Source organism: Coregonus clupeaformis, chromosome 30, assembly GCF_020615455.1.
Source record: "Coregonus clupeaformis isolate EN_2021a chromosome 30, ASM2061545v1, whole genome shotgun sequence".
Lineage (NCBI taxonomy): Eukaryota > Metazoa > Chordata > Actinopteri > Salmoniformes > Salmonidae > Coregonus > Coregonus clupeaformis.
This window is the reverse complement of record NC_059221.1, coordinates 27,601,833-27,623,208: the sequence shown is the minus strand read 5'-3', so window position 1 is coordinate 27,623,208 and position 21,376 is coordinate 27,601,833. Positions and strand designations below refer to the sequence as shown.

Genomic DNA, 21,376 nt, shown 5'->3' with positions numbered 1-21,376 from the left:
ATGCACTCACTAACTGTAAGTCACTCTGGATAAGAGCGTCTGCTAAATGACTAAAATGTAAATGTCCTGCCCGGGCCCTTTCAGGTCTACTCTGCTTCGAGTCCATTCTCATTAGTTTAGCAAGAGATTACATGGACCACAATGCATTTCACTGGCACCAACACCACCAGACTCATTCCCAAAAGGCCACTTCACACAAAGAATTGCTTTGGTTAAACTAAGTTTAAGTGGTTTTGTCACTTATCTTAATTTTCTCTTCTCAATATTAGGTGCTACGGAAGCAAGAGACAACCTCGGTACAAGCCATTCCAAGACTTCTATCACTTGATTTGTTTCAGGGGTGAGATGAGAAGCATGCAAACAAAATATAAACAAAGATTGGGCAATGAACTGTATCTGTACAACTGACATGGATAATACAAAATATATACACTATAATATATACACAGTCTCATCAATACATTTATTGCTGTAAAAATTCTCCATTCCTTTTTTTGGATACGCTTAACAAGTCTGTTACAAATCTTTAAGATTGTACAGTATTGTCAGTCTCTTTTGGCTAGACCATGTCCCTAAGACGTGTTCAGTTTGCCTGTCCAAAGCCGTCCCTGCAGCTCCGCTCCAGTCCAGTCCAACACAGAGTTCAAAGTTCAGTCAGAGTGCTGCCCGATTCAGTGCCCGACTCAAATTCCTGCACCACTAGTATTGGGTCACACTGCAAATACACTCAGTGTGCTGGTCTGGTCTTTCAAGCCCAGGATGCTGTATGCAATTCTCTTCAGGTGGCCGGGCAGTCTTACGCCAATGTTCTTGATATCCCTGTGAAAAAGAAAGCACAAGAGAGCAATTGAGCTATAGAGCCACTGGATAGCAACTGGGGAATTCACGTCTTGACCTGGTTCGGATTCCCTTTCAAACTAATTCTTCCATCTTCCCTTCATTTAGGTAATCAATATGAAACTGGATGTGAAAGCAAAGTTAGCACCCTATTGAAAATAACCTCTAGGGACTAGCCAGGAGGACAGTTTCTCATTTTCAAGGAAGGGCAAACATGAGGTAAACCCCTCACACAGCCACACGTGACAGAACCTGGCGAAGGCGTGCCACATCCAAGTCCCTCATTACCAGGTTTAATTACAGTCTTAATTAGTTAATGAGGATTCTCCATCTCGCCCATGAATCAGTTGCCTGGCGAGCAGAGGGAGTGTCGTAAATAGTTCAGTCGAGTGCTACCAGATGACAAGAGATGGAGCAAGGGACCGTAAAATCTCACCACGGAATATGACACACACTTCAAAAGACGTTTCCCGTTTCCACACAGCCCTCTTTCTTAGGATTAAAAGGAAAGCCTCGTCGGTAGATGTGTTCCGTCTCCCATAGCTCTACAGAAAATGAAGAAAGTTGCAGACTATCTACCTCCCAGATACTGTATTTACTGATTGAGTGATATAATATTTAGGGTTACAGTGCCTTCGTCTGGGTATTTTGTTAACTTTTTGGGGTGTGCGATGGTCCAAAGTCCTCTCCTTATCCACAACTGTTCTACTCTATCTCCACATTGCCCCTTCTAGTCTAGTGGCTGTTCTCTCTTCTTCTTCTTCTCCTCCTCCTCCTCCTCCTCGTCCTTTCATGTTGCATAAGCCCTACACAGCCAGGACCCGCGGTTTCAGGCTGCTGGTGTGGGGAAGGAGGGATGAGAGAAATCATTGAAAAAAGGGAAGGGAGGGCACAAAAGAGGGGAGGGAGCAAACCACAAGTCACCGCCACAAGGCCATCGCAAATGAGCCTGCTCTTTCTCGCTCTCCATTATTTTTTTCCATCTCACTCGTTTTCTTGAGTTGTGGAGAGGCCGGAGTTTATATTGTCCTTAAACGGTTCTCTGGCTGTCGAAATCTACTTTTTCAAAAACAAAAACCCCAAACACTCAGCAGAAGTCACATCCATAACATGGTTTGGAAAACTAAGAATGGACTTAGCTTGGGAACCAGTTGTTCTCCATTGTGCAGGTACTCTATACATATCTATTTAATACATTCCTATATGCTCATCCAATCTTATATATTTTTTTATCAGATCAGCTTTAATATTGCAGATAGATTGTAGCTTCCATCTCTCATCCAATCTTAGGATTGTCTTTTTTTGTAGTCAATTGTTTTGAGGAACATCATCTCATCAAGTAACAGACAGAACGTCCCACAAAAATCTAATAAGATGCTTTAGAAAAACACTACTCACACGTTCTTCATCTGCAGCACCTGGTCCATGGTGACCACTCCGGCGCAGGTGAAGTTCTCGCTGTACTGGCTCATCTTGATGGACTCCAGCCACTCTGACACCGACCTGAACGGTGAGCCGTCCGAACCACTTGTGCTGGGCAGGCGGATGGATACGCTGGAGGAGGGAAAGTAGGGCAGAGTAAGCTATAATCATCACCAGCTGCCCGACAATCAGGACAAAGATAGACGGCTGTAATTACTCAGCAAGGAAACGGTGAGATAAAAACCAGTTGGTGCAGCTATGGGGAAACTGATAAAAGAACCTGACAGATCTTTGTCTTTTGTGTCTAAAACCTGTTCACAGACACCAGCACACATACAGAGACGGCAAGTAGCCTAGCGGTTAGAGCGTTCGTCAGTAACTGAAAGGTCACTAGTTCAAATCCCGAGCCGACAAAGTGAAGAACCTGTCGATGTGCCCTTGAGCAAGGCACTTTACCCCAATTGTTCCAGAGTCGCCGTTGATAATGGCAGACCCTGGCCGTAACCCCACTCTCAGAGGGTATCTCAGGGGGAGTTGGGATATGCAAAAAACAAATGATGTGTATTAACGTGTGAAATTTGACAAATATAAGCACCTACCAAATTATTATTACACATGCACACATTATGCTGCCACATTATCCTACCAAGAATTTGCTTTTTCTTGTGCTCCAGTCGTTCATGGATATACTTTGATGTGTAATTCCCTTCTAGAGAGTAAAGGACTCATACCGGGGGTCGAAGTCTGCGATAGCCTTCAGGGACTCGGGGCTCCTGAGCAGCTTGTCCAGCAGGCTGACGATGTCTGGGAAACGGGGCCTCTTGGAGCGGTCCTGCAGCCAGCACTGCAGCATGAGCTGGTAGACGGCTGATGGGCAGTCCATGGGCGCTGGCAGCCTGAACGCCTCGTTGATGGCCTTCATGACCTGACAACCAGAGGCTAGAGGTTTAGTTTAGTTTAATTTATTCGCACCAAAGAAAACAAGTAATAGACAAACGGTGTGCAGATGTGGTTGGACGCCCAAGGGCTTATATGAAAACCATACCACAAAAAAACTATACAATACATAAGTACAAAAATAAAAAAGGTTTGTTAAAACAGATAACAAAACCTACTAATTATAAATGTATAAATTAATTGATTAGTAATCACAAATGTTTTGTTGTTGTTTTGTTTAAAAAGTGTGTGTGCATGTGTGCGCATGTGAGTGTGTGAGCATTAGGCTATATAGAGGAGTTTACTGAGTAATTTGGTTCATCAGGCTGACCCCCAGTCTTCGCTTGAAGTTATTGAGGGATGATGAGGTTTTGGCAATGTGAAGATAAGAATTCCAGAGTATGGTACCTCTGTATCTGATAGAGAATTGACTATGTGAGGTGCGGCAGTGGGTCACCTTGAGATCCCACACTTGATCGGAGGTTCACAGAGCTGTTATGATAGTTAGTACTAGCATTCCCGTTAGCGGTAAATTCATGGGTTTCCATTGGTTTACGTTAGCAGTGTAACTATAAGGCTTCCTGCCTTGTTTGGCTTTGTTAGCGTTAGCATTGTAGTGTACCTCGCAGTTGCTCATGTCCCAGTAGGGACGCTCTCCAAAAGCCATGACCTCCCACATGACGATGCCGAAGCTCCACACGTCGCTGGCCGAGGTGAACTTCCTGTAGGCAATGGCCTCTGGGGCTGTCCAGCGGATGGGGATCTTACCACCCTGTTGGAGGGGAAACAAGTAGACAACACACTCCGGTCAGAGCCCAAAAAATACATTGTTTCAATTAAATTAAAGTACATTTAATTCAATGACAGTCCTCTATGAGCAGTTTACACTGAAATACAGTGCTAACAAGGCAAAGGTGTTAGCAAGAGCTGAGCAAAGCCAACCGTTGTAATGTCCAATGTTAACTCACGCTGGTGGTGTAGGTGCCCTCAGGGTCATCCTCCAGCACTCGGGACAGGCCGAAGTCAGACACCTTACACTCCAGGTTGTTGTTGACCAGGATGTTGCGGGCAGCCAGGTCCCGGTGAACGTAGCTCATGTCAGACAGGTACTTCATGCCGGCGGCGATGCCATGCATCATGCCCACCAGCTGGAAGGATGGCATCTCGCCATCACGATCCTGAAAGGGAAACACATTGTAACACACACATACTGTTAGAAATATTTGGAAGCTGTAGTAACTCATTGTCTTTCATTTATAAAAGGTAACTTGTATAGGATGTACTGTAGGCCTAGTCACCTTTAGGTACTTGTCCAATGCGCCGTTCTCCATATACTCAGTCACAATCATGGCATGCTTGACTGGAACCAAAAAAGGGCATAAATACTGTTAACTACTGCCCAAACAGGCATGAAATATATACATATCGAATGTATATATAAACAGGTAAAGTGAATGCTTGACAGGAGAATACCATTATTGGTGTAGGTAGTGCCCAGTAGGCTAACATAGCTTTCTTACATTTGGTGACAACTCCCTCCAGGCGAATTATGTTCTGGTGGGAGAACTGTCCCATGATGCTCGCCTCTGACAGAAAGTCCTGCCTTTGCTTCTCCGAGTAGCCCGGCTTCAGCGTCTTAATGGCCACCGCCCCCTCCTTCCGCCCTGGCGCTTTCAGAATACCACGGTACACCTCTCCAAACTCCCCTAGAGGCGTTGAGGAAAATTGATTTAAAACCCAAAGATTGAGCAATATTTCAAGCACTATCCTTTATAGGGGTGTGGCTTGCAGTGTCTCGAGTCTCAGGCGTTTGGGAAATTGGATAAGGGGAAAGTAAACAAGGAAGGGGTCATGAGTGGTTTTGCCCCGGGGCATTTCACAGAGGTGTGTTATTGTGGGATTGTGTAAAAAAAGTATCCGTCTCTCTTGGTGGAAGCCTGTGGCGTGGTTGGGAGCATGGGAATCAGCTGTCACAAAGGGGAGGGCCGAGCACGGTCGTGGGAAAACAGTACGGGGGGGTTCAAAGGGCAGATGTGGTCACACTGCAATAAACCCGTCATCTGAGAAGTAGGAGTTTGGGCCCAAGGAGGTATAGTATAGCCTGCTTGGCTTCGGGGACCAGTGCTTTGTCTCAAAAGACACTCAAATCCACCAGAATAATTAAGATAAACAGAAGTATTTGAGAGTCTTTTGAGACAAAGCACTGGTCCCCGAATCAAAGCAGTTGCCACACTGAATTATGTCTAAACATGCAGGGTGAGGACGCAATCCATCAATACTAAACTGGAGGGTCTACCCACTGATCTGGAGGGTCTACCCACTGATCTGGAGGGTCTACCCACTGATCTGGAGGGTCTACCCACTGATCTGGAGGGTCTACCCACTAATCTGGAGGGTCTACCCACTGATCTGGAGGGTCTACCCACTGTCACTCAAGAGCTCAAGCTGTAGCACTAATGCATCTGAAAATAAACAGACTTAGGGGATGTAAAAACCCTTTAACACCTTCCTCCTAAGTCCTTAAGCACATTGTTTTAACTGGGTTCTCACTCACCAGCTCCAATGACTTTCTGCTTGGTCACATGGCTGGGATGGATCTCACTGGCAAACTTGAGGATGGCCATGTTGGGGTCCTCGTATGTGTGCGGATCCACGTAGGTTTTTAGCGGCTTCAGTTGCTCTGGAGAAGAATACGAATAGATGGATGTTAGTGAAAGAACTATATAAATATATGACAGACAGAGGGGTACTTCTTTACTTTTGTCTACCTGAGCTAGAGAAGTAAGTATCCTCTGGTCCTTGTCTTGTATGAGAGTTCCTTCTCCTGAATAACAGAAAATAAACATAATCAGTAACTTTCATCTCGCGCCAAAACACAAATGGTCCGATTCTCTTTGTATCCTTTCATTTCCAGCTAGTTTCAAAAGGCGCCTAAGTCATTGGTGTATGCCGCCTCGATTCACTGAGGGAACACTTTGATAAAAGACTGGAGCCTGTGGGTGTTTGCTAAGCTGTGTCAGAGACAGACTGAAGGACACAGATGGCGGTGTGCTGCTGTGCTGAAGGAGCAGGATCACCTCTAGCTGCTACAGCCTGCCACAGAAAGAGCCGACCAGCTCTTATCCGAAAACAATGTGCCACTTGGGCCCGCTTCAATTCAAATCCACTACTTGTTAGAGTACACTCACTGAGCAATGACAAGCTGTACTCAACACCAATTCTCCCCTAGTGAGTGCTGGATAACAGATAGAGAGAGAGAGTAGCAAAAGTAAAAGGGGAGAGAGAGGTGGAGAGGTGGCTAAAAGGAAAGACCATTTGAAGCATTGGCAAAGGAAAGGGAAGAATGAGAAAGGAAACCAGTGAAGGGGTGAATGTTATGAACATGCTTAAAAAAAGGTATGAGGGGCGGAGGGGGGAAAAGGAGGTTGTTGCTGACCGTTTGCGTACGAGCAGGACGACCACCACAATCATCAACATGGCCGCTCCGCCAACCGCTGCTCCGAATATGACCCCCGTGTTGCTCTGGGCCAGTGGCACTGTGGCACATCAACAACAAACACTTATACAATGGTAACACACTGACACACACACACCACTGATTTTAGCACAAACATGCACACACACATACAATGGAGGACCAAAGCTGCCGTAATTAGAATTAAATTAATAATTAAATGCACACATAAATAGATACATACATCAATAAATGCACATAAATAGATACAATTATATAAATAATTAATCCCACTCATTTTATTTATTTACATCATCTCTTCATTTATTTATGTGTACAGTGAGGGAAAAAAGTATTTGATCCCCTGCTGATTTTGTACATTTGCCCACTGACAAAGAAATGATCAGTCTATCATTTTAAATGGTAGGTTTATTTGAACAGTGAGAGACAGAATAACAACAAAAAAATCCAGAAAAACACATGTCAAAAATGTTATAAATTGATTTGCATTTTAATGAGGGAAATACAGTGGGGAGAACAAGTATGATACACTGCCGATTTTGCAGGTTTTCCTACTTACAAAGCATGTAGAGGTCTGTAATTTTTATCATAGGTACACTTCAACTGTGAGAGACGGAATCTAAAACAAAAATCCAGAAAATCACATTGTATGATTTTTAAGTAATTAATTTGCATTTTATTTCATGACATAAGTATTTGATCACCTACCAACCAGTAAGAATTCCAGCTCTCAGAGACCTGTTAGTTTTTCTTTAAGAAGCCCTCCTGTTCTCCACTCATTACCGGTATTAACTGCACCTGTTTGAACTCGTTACCTGTATAAAAGACACCTGTCCACACACTCAATCAAACAGACTCCAACCTCTCCACAATGGCCAAGACCAGAGAGCTGTGTAAGGACATCAGGGATAAAATTGTAGACCTGCACAAGGCTGGGATGGGCTACAGGACAATAGGCAAGCAGCTTGGTGAGAAGGCAACAACTGTTGGCGCAATTATTAGAAAATGGAAGAAGTTCAAGATGACGGTCAATCACCCTCGGTCTGGGGCTCCATGCAAGATCTCACCTCGTGGGGCACCAATGATCATGAGGAAGGTGAGGGATCAGCCCAGAACTACACGGCAGGACCTGGTCAATGACCTGAAGAGAGCTGGGACCACAGTCTCAAAGAAAACCATTAGTAACACACTACGCCGTCATGGATTAAAATCCTGCAGCGCACGCAAGGTCCCCCTGCTCAAGCCAGCGCATGTCCAGGCCCGTCTGAAGTTTGCCAATGACCATCTGGATGATCCAGAGGAGGAATGGGAAAAGGTCATGTGGTCTGATGAGACAAAAATAGAGCTTTTTGGTCTAAACTCCACTCGCCGTGTTTGGAGGAAGAAGAAGGATGAGTACAACCCCAAGAACACCATCCCAACCGTGAAGCATGGAGGTGGAAACATCATTCTTTGGGGATGCTTTTCTGCAAAGAGGACAGGACGACTGCACCGTATTGAGGGGAGGATGGATGGGGCCATTTATCGCGAAATCTTGGCCAACAACCTCCTTCCCTCAGTAAGAGCATTGAAGATGGGTTGTGGCTGGGTCTTCCAGCATGACAACGACCCGAAACACACAGCCAGGGCAACTAAGGAGTGGCTCCGTAAGAAGCATCTCAAGGTCCTGGAGTGGCCTAGCCAGTCTCCAGACCTGATCCCAATAGAACATATTTGGAGGGAGCTGAAAGTCCGTATTGCCCAGCAACAGCCCCGAAACCTGAAGGATCTGGAGAAGGTCTGTATGGAGGAGTGGGCCAAAATCCCTGCTGCAGTGTGTGCAAACCTGGTCAAGACCTACAGGAAACGTATGATCTCTGTAATTGCAAACAAAGGTTTCTGTACCAAATATTAAGTTCTGCTTTTCTGATGTATCAAATACTTATGTCATGCAATAAAATGTAAATTAATTACTTAAAAATCATACAATGTGATTTTCTGGATTTTTGTTTTAGATTCCGTCTCTCACAGTTGAAGTGTACCTATGATAAAAATGACAGACCTCTACATGCTTTGTAAGTAGGAAAACCTGCAAAATCGGCAGTGTATCAAATACTTGTTCTCCCCACTAAGTATTTGACCCCTCTCAATCAGAAATATTTCTGGCTCCCAGGTGTCTTTTATATCGGTAACAAGCTGAGATTAGGAGCACACTCTTAAAGGGAGTGCTCCTAATCTCAGCTTGTTACCTGTATAAAAGACACCTGTCCACAGAAGCAATCAATCAATCAGATTCCAAACTCTCCACCATGGCCAAGACCAAAGAGCTCTCCAAGGATGTCAGGGACAACATTGTAGATCTACACAAGGCTGGAATGGGCTACAAGACCATCGCCAAGCAGCTTGGTGAGAAGGTGACAACAGTTGGTGCGATTATTCGCAAATGGAAGAAACGCAAAAGAACTGTCAATCTCCCTCGGCCTGGGGCTCCATGCAAGATCTCACCTCGTGAAGTTGCAATGATCATGAGAACGGTGAGGAATCAGCCCAGAACTACACGGGAGGATCTTGTCAATGATCTCAAGGCAGCTGGGACCATAGTCACCAAGAAAACAATTGGTAACACACTACGCCGTGAAGGACTGAAATCCTGCAGCGCCCGCAAGGTCCCCTGCTCAAGAAAGCAAGAAAGCACATATACAGGCCCGTCTGAAGTTTGCCAATGAACATCTGAATGATTCAGAGGAGAACTGGGTGAAAGTGTTGTGGTCAGATGAGACCAAAATGGAGCTCTTTGGCATCAAATCAACTCGCCGTGTTTGGAGGAGGAGGAATGCTGCCTATGACCCCAAGAACACCATCCCCACCGTCAAACATGCAGGTGGAAACATTATGCTTTGGGGGTGTTTTTCTGCTAAGGGGACAGGACAACTTCACCGCATCAAAGGGACGATGGACGGGGCCATGTACCGTCAAATCTTGGGTGAGAACCTCCTTCCCTCAGCCAGGGCATTGAAAATGGGTCGTGGATGGGTATTCCAGCATGACAATGACCCAAAACACACGGCCAAGGCAACAAAGGAGTGGCTCAAGAAGAAACACATTAAGGTCCTGGAGTGGCCTAACCAGTCTCCAGACCTTAATCCCATAGAAAATCTGTGGAGGGAGCTGAAGGTTTGAGTTGCCAAACGTCAGCCTCGAAACCTTAATGACTTGGAGAAGATCTGCAAAGAGGAGTGGGACAAAATCCCTCCTGAGATGTGTGCAAACCTGGTGGCCAACTACAAGAAATGTCTGACCTCTGTGATTGCCAACAAGGGTTTTGCCACCAAGTACTAAGTAATGTTTTGCAGAGGGGTCAAATACTTATTTCCCTCATTAAAATGCAAATCAATTTATAACATTTTTGACATGCGTTTTTCTGGATTTTTTTTGTTGTTATTCTGTCTCTCACTGTTCAAATAAACCTACCATTAAAATGATAGACTTTGTCAGTGGGCAAACGTACAAAATCAGCAGGGGATCAAATACTTTTTTCCCCTCACTGTATTTCTTCCTCCAATACGATGAGGTGGGGTTAAAGCAAACGTATGTGGGTGATATCTAACACACCATTGATTGATCAATGCGATGGCGCATTGATCGACTGCATTTGCCTGGGCTGCATTCAGTATGACAGAACGTGTTCAGAGTTTAAAATGCCATGTTTCACATTAGCAGCCCCCAAACAATAATGTGAAGCGCATATAGCTACTCATCAATATGTCACTTTTGGAGATAAAAATCTATTATATGCTGCTGTGCCGGACGCGCACCATAAAAACACACAAAAATAACTAATTTAACATTGTCCTTGCTCGACATAGAAACAGGTGAACAGTTTTGGAACACTGAGCCACTGGCTGCCTGCCTGTACCAGGTGGCTGTGTTAGGAGTGGGTTGCTTTTGACAATAAGCCACCGCACTACAGCCATATCGTTTTGAACGTAGAAGAAGACCAAGAGACGGGAGTAGGAAAGGAGGAGTCGACCGGGATGGGCGAGAGGAATGTCCAGTTGGCCAGAAAAGCATGGTAAGCTAACGTTACTGAATATCAAGCTAGCTAGCTTGGCTACGACTGAAAGTCAAGTTGGCTAACTAGCTGCGTTTTACAGCCAGACTCAGTTTTACACTTAGCTAGCTAGATAATGAACTAAACTGCAATTATCATAAACCATTCTTATCTAGCTAGCTATGGTAGCTAAATATCTGTCAGATGTAAAGCAAGCAGGATCGTGGCATAACATAAGCAATGCATGTTGGCTAGCTCACGTTAACTAGATCACTTAAGCAATAGAGTGGATACTTAATAAGCTAGCAGCTAGCTAACTACAGTCAAATAAGGAGGAGCATGGTCATGATGGAATAAGTCACCTATGTGAAGCTAGCCACAATACTGATTAGCCACAATAGCGGAATTTGCTGTTCGCCTTTGCAATTCTTAGTGAGATGAGATGTGGTCCCAAAATAAAGAATATTTTAGCTAGCTATAAATTCACGTATGCCATGTAATTTGTCATAGCTGTTATCACAAAATGGCATGCATAGTTTTAATTAGATCTATTGTTGTTATGTACATACAGTGCATTCGGAAAGTATTCAGACCCCTTGACTTTTTCCACATTGTTACGGTACAGCCTTATTCTAAAATGGACTAAATAAAACAATTTCCTAATCAATCTACACACAATACCCCATGATGACAAAGCGAAAGCAGGTTTAGAAATATTTACAAATTCAAAAATAAATAAATAACTTAAATACTTTATTTACATAAGTATTCAGACCCTTTGCTATGAGACTTGAAATTGAGCTCAGGTGCATCCTGTTTCCATTGATCATCCTTGAGATGTTTCTACAACTTGATTGGACATGATTTTGAAAAGGAACACACCTGTCTATAAAGGTCCCACAGTTGACCGTGCATGTCAGAGCAAAAACCAAGCCATTAGGTCGTAGGAATTGTCCGTAGAGCTCCTAGACAGGATTGTGTCGAGGCATAGATCTGGAGAAGGGTACCAAAACATTTCTGCAGCATTGAAGGTCCCCAAGAACACAGTGGCCTCCATCATTCTTAAACGGAAGAAGTTAAGAACCACCAAGACTCTTCCTAGAGCTGGCCGCCCGGCCAAACTGAGCAATCGGGGGAGAAGGGACTTGGTCAGGGAGGTGACCAAGAACCCGAAGGTCACTCTGACAGAGCTCCAGAGTTCCTCTGTGGCAATGGGAAACCTTCCAGAAGGACAACCATCTCTGCAGCACTCCACCAATCAGGCCTCTATGGTAGTGGCCAGACGGAAGCTACTCCTCAGTAAAAGGCACATTACAGCCCACTTGGAGATTGCCAAAAGGCACCTAAAGACTCTCAGACCATGAGAAACAAGATTCTCTGGTCTGATGAAACCAAGATTGAACTCTTTGGCCTGAATGCCAAGCGTCACATCCGGAAGAAACCCGGCACCATCCCTTTCAACGGCAGGGAGACTAGTCAGGATCGACGGAAAGATGAACGGCGCAAAGTACAGAGAGATCCTTGATGAAAACCTGCTCCAGAGCGCTCAGGACCTCAGACTGGGGTGAAGGTTCTCCTTCCAACAGGACAACGACCCAAAGCACACAGCCAAGACAACACAGGAGTGGCTTCAGGACAAGTCTCTGAATGTCCTTGAGTGGCCCAGCCAGAGCCCGGACTTATACCTGATAGAACATCTCTTGAGAAACCTGAAAATAGCTGTGCAGCGACGCTCCCCATCCAACCTGACAGAGCTTGAGAGGAACTGCAGAGAAGAATGGGAGAAACTCCCCAAATACAGGTGTGCCAAGCTTGTAGCGTCATACCCAAGAAGACCCAAGGCTTTAATCGCTGCCAAAAGGTGCTTCAACAAAGTACTGAGTAAAGGGTCTAAATTCTTATGTAAATGTGATATGTTTTAATGTTCTTATACATTTGCAAAAAATTCTAAAAAACTGTTTTTGCTTTGTCATTATGGGGTATTGTGTGTAGATTGAGGGGGGAAAACGATTTAATCAATGTTAGAATAAGGCTGTAACGTAACAAAATGTGGAAAAGGTCAAGGGGTCTGAATACTTTCCGAATACGCTGTACATTAATGTGAAATAGACAGTGATACATGAATCCTAAATACAGGTACCATTTTATTTTGTTAATCTCTGCAGGTTTGTCATCTGATTTATTGGAGCCTGGTGGAGATGGACGCAACCATACTACAAGGCAGGACATTTCTCTGCATCCAGGTTGATGCTTGCTACTAGCAGGAACATGCAGCACTCTGTCAGTAAGTCATGATATTCTTGTTTTCCTTTACATTGCATGATACTAGAAAGGAGGCCCTGAGCAATCGCTCTCCAGATGCTACAGACAGAATGGTCCAAGGACCTCCAGAGCCTTCTGACCAACTACCTGAAATATCTCCAGAGCACAGAGAAGTAAGCTACACTCATAATAGTATACTTGATGCACTATGTAAACCTCCTTCACTGTGGCAGTCTGCCTGTGTGATAACATATTATACAGAGCCACTGGTTGGATTGGTTTTACTGTACTCATGCCAAAACTCATGCTCTCTCCACACTGTAAGAGTCTCCCAGACTTCTATCAAAACTAACATGTGTCCATCCCACTTTCCTCTAGGTGAGTCTGCTGGGCTATGGAACTCTAGAGCAGCACATCAAAAAATCCTGTTGTAAGCTATCAGCAGACAGTTCCCTGAGGAAGGATGCAACTATCAAGGCTTTCAAAGGCCACATTTTGGGGAGGACCAAATATTACCGTTGTAGCTCATTATATTGAAGGGCTTTGACTGGGAAATCACCTCCCCAGTCAGTCTTTTGTGCGTATTGGACATTCATATTGCAATGTACAGTCGTGGTCAAAAGTTTTGAGAATGACACAAGTATTGGTCTTCACAAAGTTCGCTGCTTCAGTGTTATGAGATATTTTTGTCAGATGTTACTATGGTATACTGAAGTATAATTACAAGCATTCCATAAGTGTCAAAGGCTTTTATTGACAATTACATTAAGTTTATGCAAAGAGTCAATATTTGCAGTGTTGACCCTTCTTTTTCAAGACCTCTGCAATCCGCCCTGGCATGCTGTCAATTAACTTCTGGGCCACATCCTGACTGATGGCAGCCCATTCTTGCATAATCAATGCTTGGAGTTTGTCAGAATTTGTGGGTTTTTGTTTGTCCACCCGCCTCTTGAGGATCGACCACAAGTTCTCAATGGGATTAAGGTCTGGGGAGTTTCCTGGCCATGGCCCAAAATGTCGATGTTTTGTTCCCCGAGCCACTTAGTTATCACTTTTGCCTTATGGCAAGGTGCTCCATCATGCTGGAAAAGGCATTGGTCTTCACCAAACTGTTCTTGGATGGTTGGGAGAAGTTGCTCTCAGAGGATGTGTTGGTACCATTCTTTATTCATGGCTGTGTTCTTAGGCAAAATTGTGAGTGAGCCCACTCCCTTGGCTGAGAAGCAACCCCACACATGAATGGTCTCAGGATGCTTTACTGTTGGCATGACACAGGACTGATGGTAGCGCTCACCTTGTCTTCTCCGGACAAGGTGTTTTCCGGATGCCCCAAACAATCGGAAAGGGGATTCATCAGAGAAAATGACTTTACCCCAGTCCTCAGCAGTCCAATCCCTGTACCTTTTGCAGAATATCAGTCTGTCCCTGATGTTTTTCCTGGAGAGAAGTGGCTTCTTTGCTGCCCTTCTTGACACCAGGCCATCCTCCAAAAGTCTTCGCCTCACTGTGCATGCAGATGCACTCACACCTGCCTGCTGCCATTCCTGAGCAAGCTCTGCACTGGTGGTGCCCCGATCCCGCAGCTGAATCAACTTTAGGAGACGGTCCTTGCGTTTGCTGGACTTTCTTGGGCGCCCTGACGCCTTCTTCACAACAATTGAACCTCTCTCCTTGATCCGATAAATGGTTGATTTAGGTGCAATCTTACTAGCAGCAATATCCTTGCCTGTGAAGCCCTTTTTGTGCAAAGCAATGATGACGGCACATGTTTCCTTGCAGGTAACCATGGTTAACAGAGGAAGAACAATGATTTCAAGCACCACCCTCCTTTTAAAGCTTCCAGTCTGTTATTCTAACTCAACCAGCATGACAGAGTGATCTCCAGCCTTGTCCTCGTCAACACTCTCACCTGTGTTAATGAGAGAATCATTGACATGATGGCAGCTGGTCCTTTTGTGGCAGGGCTGAAATGCAGTGGAAATGTTTTTTTGGGATTAAGTTCATTTTCATGGCAAAGAGGGACTCTGCAATTCATTGCAATTCATCTGATCACTTTATGACATTCTGGAGTATATGCAAATTGCCATCATCAAAACTGAGGCAGCAGACTTTGTGAAAATTAGTATTTGTGTCATTCTCAAAACTTTTGACCACGACTGTACAGCCTTACCTATGGATATTGTGTCCATTAAATGTGGTATCAGCCTACAGTACCAGTGGCTGTCGGTGCCGTTTAAGATGAGTGAGAACAATCAAAATAAAATAAAATAAATTATGAGCATGGCCTTATTTCTATCACAGCATATTGGATGACTGTCATTCATATTCCATTCACCCAGCTCAATGTAACATCAATAGTTTTGGCTACTACACGATACTCTAATTTCCCCAATACCCATCATGAGGTTGCTACAACCTAGCCTACGAATTAAAGTTTACAACGTAGGTGCACAGGTCGTGAGAAAAATTGGAGTAATGAAGGTGACAGACAGAAACACATTCAATACCGCCTGCATCTAGCTGATCTAGGGTGTAATCATTAGTCAAACAGTTGCAAACTAGAGTTTCTGTTGAACAAATTCAGGTATGTTGATCCCTGTTTCGTTTGATTCCGTTTAAGAAACATTTTAACAGAATCGGCAGAATGAATACATCCCTGATCACCCTCAAACACAGTTCACTTTCATAGCAGCCACATACAAACAGCGTGATCACTTTGCTCGTTGTATATATACAGTGCATTCGGAAAGTATTCAGACCCCTTGACTTTTTCCACTTTGTTACGTTACAGCCTTATTCTAAAATTAATTAAATGAAAATGTTCCCTCATCAATCTACACACAATACCCCATAATGACAAAGCAAAAACATGCTTTTAGAAATCTTTACAAATGTATATAAAAAACAAAAATAGAAATACATAGAGAAAATTAATACATTTTAGTCAGTATTTCTGTATTTCTCCCTTGCTCATTTATTTAGCTATGTGTGGATTTATTTATATTAATTTAATTCTAATTACAGCAGGTTTGGTCCACCATCACACACACACACCACACAGGTTCTTCCATTTCAAGGCCCTGGGGTATTGGGCTGTGTCCCAATCATCTCAAATATTGTAGCATCCCTTCATTCTCCCTTCTCCTTATTAAGCTGATATATGGCCGTCTTCCTTACCTTCAGTCAGGGTCTCAAATTCATCCTCCATGCTGGATCCTCCAGGGCTGCCCTCGGGGCTAAGGGCCTGTACCCTGAATAGGTAGGCTGTGCCTGGGGACAAGTCACTGATCTGCACAGAGCTCTTCTCCAGAATCAGAACAGTGTACGTGGTCACATCCAGATTGTCATCCTGGAAGAGTTGGAGAAGCGGGGGGGATTGAAAGATGAGATAGGTCATGTTGGTTCACTGTGTTTCGGTAAGGAATCGTAATAATAAGGTACACTGTTTTGTTATGCAGTATTGCTCCCCCTGTGGCGTTTATCATCCCTGAAACCCCTCTCATTTTCTATCTTGCTTTTTTTTCCCCTTTCTTCATGCACTACCACAACATTCCTTTTCTAACTCATTATGTATCAAAAGACATATCCAAATACAACAGTGCAAACATTTTCACCAGCTAGTGGTGGCGTGGGTGGTTTACTGTACCTTCTTGCGGTAGGTGAGTTTGTAGCGGGTGGGCTGGGGCAGGGGCCTGCGGGGGGCTACAGCCCAGGACAGGGAAAGGCTGGTGAGGCTCCGCTCGTCCAGACGCATGGACGTCACCTTGGGGGGGTCTGAGGAGGGAGGAGGGGAGATGTTAACAATTACAGAGACTTTGTGCAATATCCTTCACAGGTTCAACCGACCAAGAGCTTTTGAAATGCTTTCACTGCATTATGTGTGATGGAGTATTTAGTGATCATGCTTGTATGAGGCCAAACAACTACATTTCAGATCATACATAATACAAGGTTTCTACTACTACTACTACTACCACCCCCAAGTACGGTGACCCACCTGTGTAGTGCAGGGCAGTGGTCAATGTGCTGGTGGGCGGGGGCCTGTTGGAGGGTGGCGCCCCCTGGCTGGCGAACAGCGACACTCCGCTGTGGGCCTCCACGGTGAACGTGTAGTTGAGGTGGGGCTCCAGCTCGCTCACTGCCACCCGGGTGTCCGTCAGGCCTGAGCTGGCTGGCTCGAGGCGCACCTTCTCCCCGCATGGCTGGCATGCGGTGCCCTCGCAGCGTCGGCACTCCACGCTGTAGGTGATGTCACTGCGGCCGCCCGTGTCCTCCGGCGGGCTCCATGACAGCTGCAGTTTGCCCGCCACCAGCTGGGTGGTCATGGCGACCAGTTCTCGCGGCGCTGAGGGCAGGCCTGAGGAAACAGGAGCAGGAAAATGGAAGCATGTTAGTTCATGTATGATTAATTAATGTCATCATTAACATTATGTTAACCACTGTAGCATTCTGGGATTTTCTTTTGCTTACGGTCATTCTAATCTTATTTTCTTTTTAGTGTCATTATTTTGGTCAAGAGAGCACTTGAGCGCAATGAAAAGCAAATCTCTCATTCGTTGTCAGTGTAGGATCCACCAGTGCACTAAAAAGTCATTTTCCAAAATGTCCTCCTCCTCACCTGAGCAGGGCCCTGTAGCTGGGTCGTCGGGAGCACGATAGAAGTATTCTGCACACGGGCAGCGCAGTGCCCCGGAGCTCAGCAGCTTGGTGTTAACAGGACACAGCTCGCATGCATCGCTGGACACAAACGCTTTGAAGAAGCCTGGCTGACACTCTGAAAACACAACACACACACAGGGAGGGGAGACTTTCATGAGGAACTGAGGGGAACTAGTTGAGAAACTGCAAATGAAATTATGGCAAGGAAAACATGCAGTGCGTCCCAAATGGCAACTTATTCCCTATATAATGCACTGCTTTTGACCAGAGCCCTATGTTCACAACATGTAACAATTTCAAAGATTTTACAGTTCATAAGAAAATCTGTCAATTGAAATACATTTATTAGGCCCTTATCTATGGATTTCACATGACTGGGAATACAGATATGAATCTGTTGGTCACAGATAACTTTTTAAAATTGTATTTTAAGTAGGGGACGTGGATCAGAAAACCAGTCAGTGTCTGGTGTGACTACCATTTGCCTCATGCAGCGAGACACATCTCCTTTGCATAGAGTTGATCAGGCTGTTGATTGTGGCCTGTGGAATGTCCCACTCCTCTTCAATGGCTGTGCGAAGTTGCTGGATATTGGTGGGAACTGGAACACGCTGTCATACACATCGATCCAGAGCATCCCAAAAATGCTCAATGGGTGACTTGTCTGGTGAGTATGCAGGCCATGGAAGAACTGAGACATTTTCAGCCTCCAGGAATTGTGTAGAGATCCTTGCGACATAGGGCCGTGCATTATCATGCTGAAACATGAGGTGATGGCGGTGGATGAATGGCATGACAATGGGGCTCAGGATCTCGTCACAGTATCTCTATGCATTCAAATTGCCATAGATAAAATGCAATTGTGTCCGTTGTCCGTAGCTTATGCCTGCCCATACCATAACCCCACCGCCACCATGGGGCACTCTCTTCACAAGGTTGACATTAGCAAACAGCTCGCCCACACGACGCCATACACGCTGTCAGCCATCTTTCCAGTACAGCTGAAACCGGGATTAATCCATGAAGAGCACACTTCTCCAGCGTGCCAGTGGCCATTGAAGGTGAGCATTTGCCCACTGAAGTTGGTTACGACACCAAACTGCAGTCAGGTCAAGACCCTGGTGAGGACGACGAGCACGCAGATGAGCTTCCCTGAGACGGTTTCTGACAGTTTGTGCAGAAATCCTTCAGTTATGCAAACCCCCAGATTCATCAGCTGTCCGGGTGGCTCGTCTCAGACCATCCCGCAGGTGAAAAAGCTGGATGTGGAGGTCCTGGGCTGACGTGGTTACACGTGGTCTGCGGTTGTGAGGACAGTTGGACGTACTGCCAAATTCTCTAAAACGACCTAGGAGTCGGCTTATGGTAGAGAAATTAACATTAAATTCTCTGGGAACAGCTTTGGTGGACATTCCTGCAATCAGCATGCCAATTGCACGCACCCTCAAATCTGTTGCATTGTGTTGTGTGACAAAACTGCATATGTTAGAGTGGCCTTTTATTGTGTAATGATCATGCGGTTTAATCAGCTTCTTGATACGCCACACGTGTCAGGTGGATGGATTATCTTGGCAAACGAATTTGTCCACAAAATGTAAGAGAAATACGCTTTTTGTGCGTATGGAACATTTCTGGGATCTTTTCTTTCAGCTCATGAAACATGGGACCAACACTTTACATATTGCGTTTATATTTTTGTTCAGTGTACTTTTGAACTACTACTCTTCCTTTAAACCATCCCCCTTTTCTCGCTCTCGCTCTAAACTAATACATCTAGTTGTCCCACATTCCAGGACAGTATGTCAGCCATCAATACTTCACGAGGAGAGGAGAGAAAACAGAGAGCAAGCCAGAATCAAGTGGGAAAAGAAAGCAGAAAGAGCGATAGAAAATGAAAAACTGAGCGGAACCATTATGTGCATACTTCAGCAGTCTTTTAAAAAGACCCCTGTGCAGATATGAAACCGTATCGCTTAGATAAGATGTCTGCTGATTTCACACGTGGGAGAATAGAATGGGAGAGCTGCAGGTAAGCTCCAGCTGTGCACCAACAGTAGGGGAATCTGAGAGTAAGATGTCGTGAAATCTCTGTGGTTCTCATGGAGGAAAGTGAAAATGAGAAGGCCACCCTTAAACGCTGCAAAAACATTCCAATGGCTGCTGGTCATGTCCTTGCTATATCCCCTTACATGATCACACACACACACTTGGAGAGGAAATCTGACTTCAGAGGAAGGATTACTGTTCTCTTCACCTAACACACACACACACACAGCTTACTTTGGTTATTCTATTTCCAGGGCCTGGGGTATAGGGCTGTGTCCCAATAATCTCAAATAGCAGCCCTTCCTTAGCCAGCTCTCTTTACCTAGGTTGACTTCATTGCTTTATCAGACATGAAGAGTCGGCGGCCCTAATTTAAGTAGATGGATAGATGAATAATATCATGTAGATGGATGATATCAATAGATGGATGATATCATGTTTGATGTGAGCGACTGTATGCAAAGTAGGTACCGGGTGACAAGGTGTTCGAAAAAAGGACAGTTGGAGTGTGTCTGTGTGTGTGTGTGTGCGAGAGAATGCTAAAGCGAAAAAGAGAGAGATTACAGGCAATGGAGGAATGACTGGAGAAAGAAGGTGAAATATGTAAAGAATAAATGACAGATGGTTTCAGTGTCTGCATCCAAAAGGCAACGCAGGGACAAGTCAAGAAGGAAACAGATGTCTATTCTCAGAGAAATATCAAGTTTGACTGAAGTTTACTTGGAACCTTTAAGTAACCTCACACTTGCCTGAAAGAAACCTCTGCGTTTTATTTATTTTGAGGGTATTAACTCAAGTGACTATGAGACATTCCCCTTCCTTTGCTCCATTCGTCTTTTGTCTCGTTGGGGCCTCCAAGTTGCGGTCGAGCCATTTGTCAGCAATAGAGGTGAACAAAGGTATACATTACAGCAAACGTGGGCGGCAATGGCGCATTCTTCATTTGAAAAATAATTCCTAGCATGAAAAGAATTTGGATTGTTGCCGTTTCTTTCACGTTACCCTTCTCCTCTCTTTCTCTGCAAGCTGTTTCTAGAACATTCACGACTACTCATTAACACCACCTCAAAGGGCAAAAATAAATGGAGGGATAGAGAAACAGAAGGGCAGCAGAGGGATAGAAAGAGAGAGGGGTATCGAATCCTGCTGGAGACTTAGGAAGAAAAGGGGGAGCGAGAGAAGAGAGAATTGCATTGAGTGGGCAAACGAAACAGCTGCTGTCTCAAACCCCAATTCATAGGCCTCCATCTCCCCTGCCTCCCCACTCGTAATCCCCAAATTCCTCTGTCCTCCCTTCTACTCCCTTCCAGCCTCACCAAAGGCTCACAGCTAACCCATTAGCATCTCCTTTCACCAGCAACCAGCAGGCAGGAGAATGCCATGCCATAAAACTGCAGAGAGAGAAAAAAAAAAACTTCTTGCAAATAGTAGAAATGCCACATGGCAACTGAATAGAGGGGACTAGGCTCTTTTTGCACAGCAGCGGCAGGAAATTGAGAGTGGCTGCGATGCGTCTGGTCAGGGCTGTGGTGAGATGGCCTTACACTAAGAAGCGGACTCTGTAATCAACAGGCAGTCCAGAATACACCACCCAACGGGAGGCCCGTGGGCCTAGAATAGAGGTCTTCACGGTTTCAACAGACCCAAAATACCGAGATCCAAACCGGGACCCGAGCAGGTACAGGTTCTAAATTCGGACTTTTGTCTCG

At 44.9% G+C, this 21,376-nt stretch overlaps 1 protein-coding gene and 1 long non-coding RNA gene across 2 annotated transcripts in view; one reads left to right on the top strand and one right to left on the bottom strand.

Moving 5' to 3' along the window:
* epha2b (eph receptor A2 b) overlaps positions 1-21,376 on the bottom strand; it is a 34,696-nt gene continuing 13,320 nt past the window's right edge. The window contains exons 4-17 of the mRNA XM_041856199.2: positions 17,581-17,736; positions 16,960-17,319; positions 16,609-16,736; positions 16,140-16,311; positions 6,632-6,731; positions 5,964-6,019; positions 5,750-5,875; positions 4,716-4,901; positions 4,494-4,555; positions 4,164-4,373; positions 3,818-3,967; positions 2,991-3,184; positions 2,236-2,391; positions 1-819 (exon numbers count right to left, since the gene is read on the bottom strand). Of these exons, the coding sequence (XP_041712133.1) occupies positions 711-819; positions 2,236-2,391; positions 2,991-3,184; positions 3,818-3,967; positions 4,164-4,373; positions 4,494-4,555; positions 4,716-4,901; positions 5,750-5,875; positions 5,964-6,019; positions 6,632-6,731; positions 16,140-16,311; positions 16,609-16,736; positions 16,960-17,319; positions 17,581-17,736 (2,165 nt within the window). The 3' untranslated portion in view covers positions 1-710. The remainder of the gene's footprint in view (positions 820-2,235; positions 2,392-2,990; positions 3,185-3,817; positions 3,968-4,163; positions 4,374-4,493; positions 4,556-4,715; positions 4,902-5,749; positions 5,876-5,963; positions 6,020-6,631; positions 6,732-16,139; positions 16,312-16,608; positions 16,737-16,959; positions 17,320-17,580; positions 17,737-21,376) is intronic.
* LOC121545567 lies at positions 10,383-13,618 on the top strand. Its single transcript, XR_005996277.2, has 3 exons — positions 10,383-10,721; positions 12,866-12,984; positions 13,341-13,618. It is a non-coding gene; the product is annotated as an uncharacterized LOC121545567 (long non-coding RNA).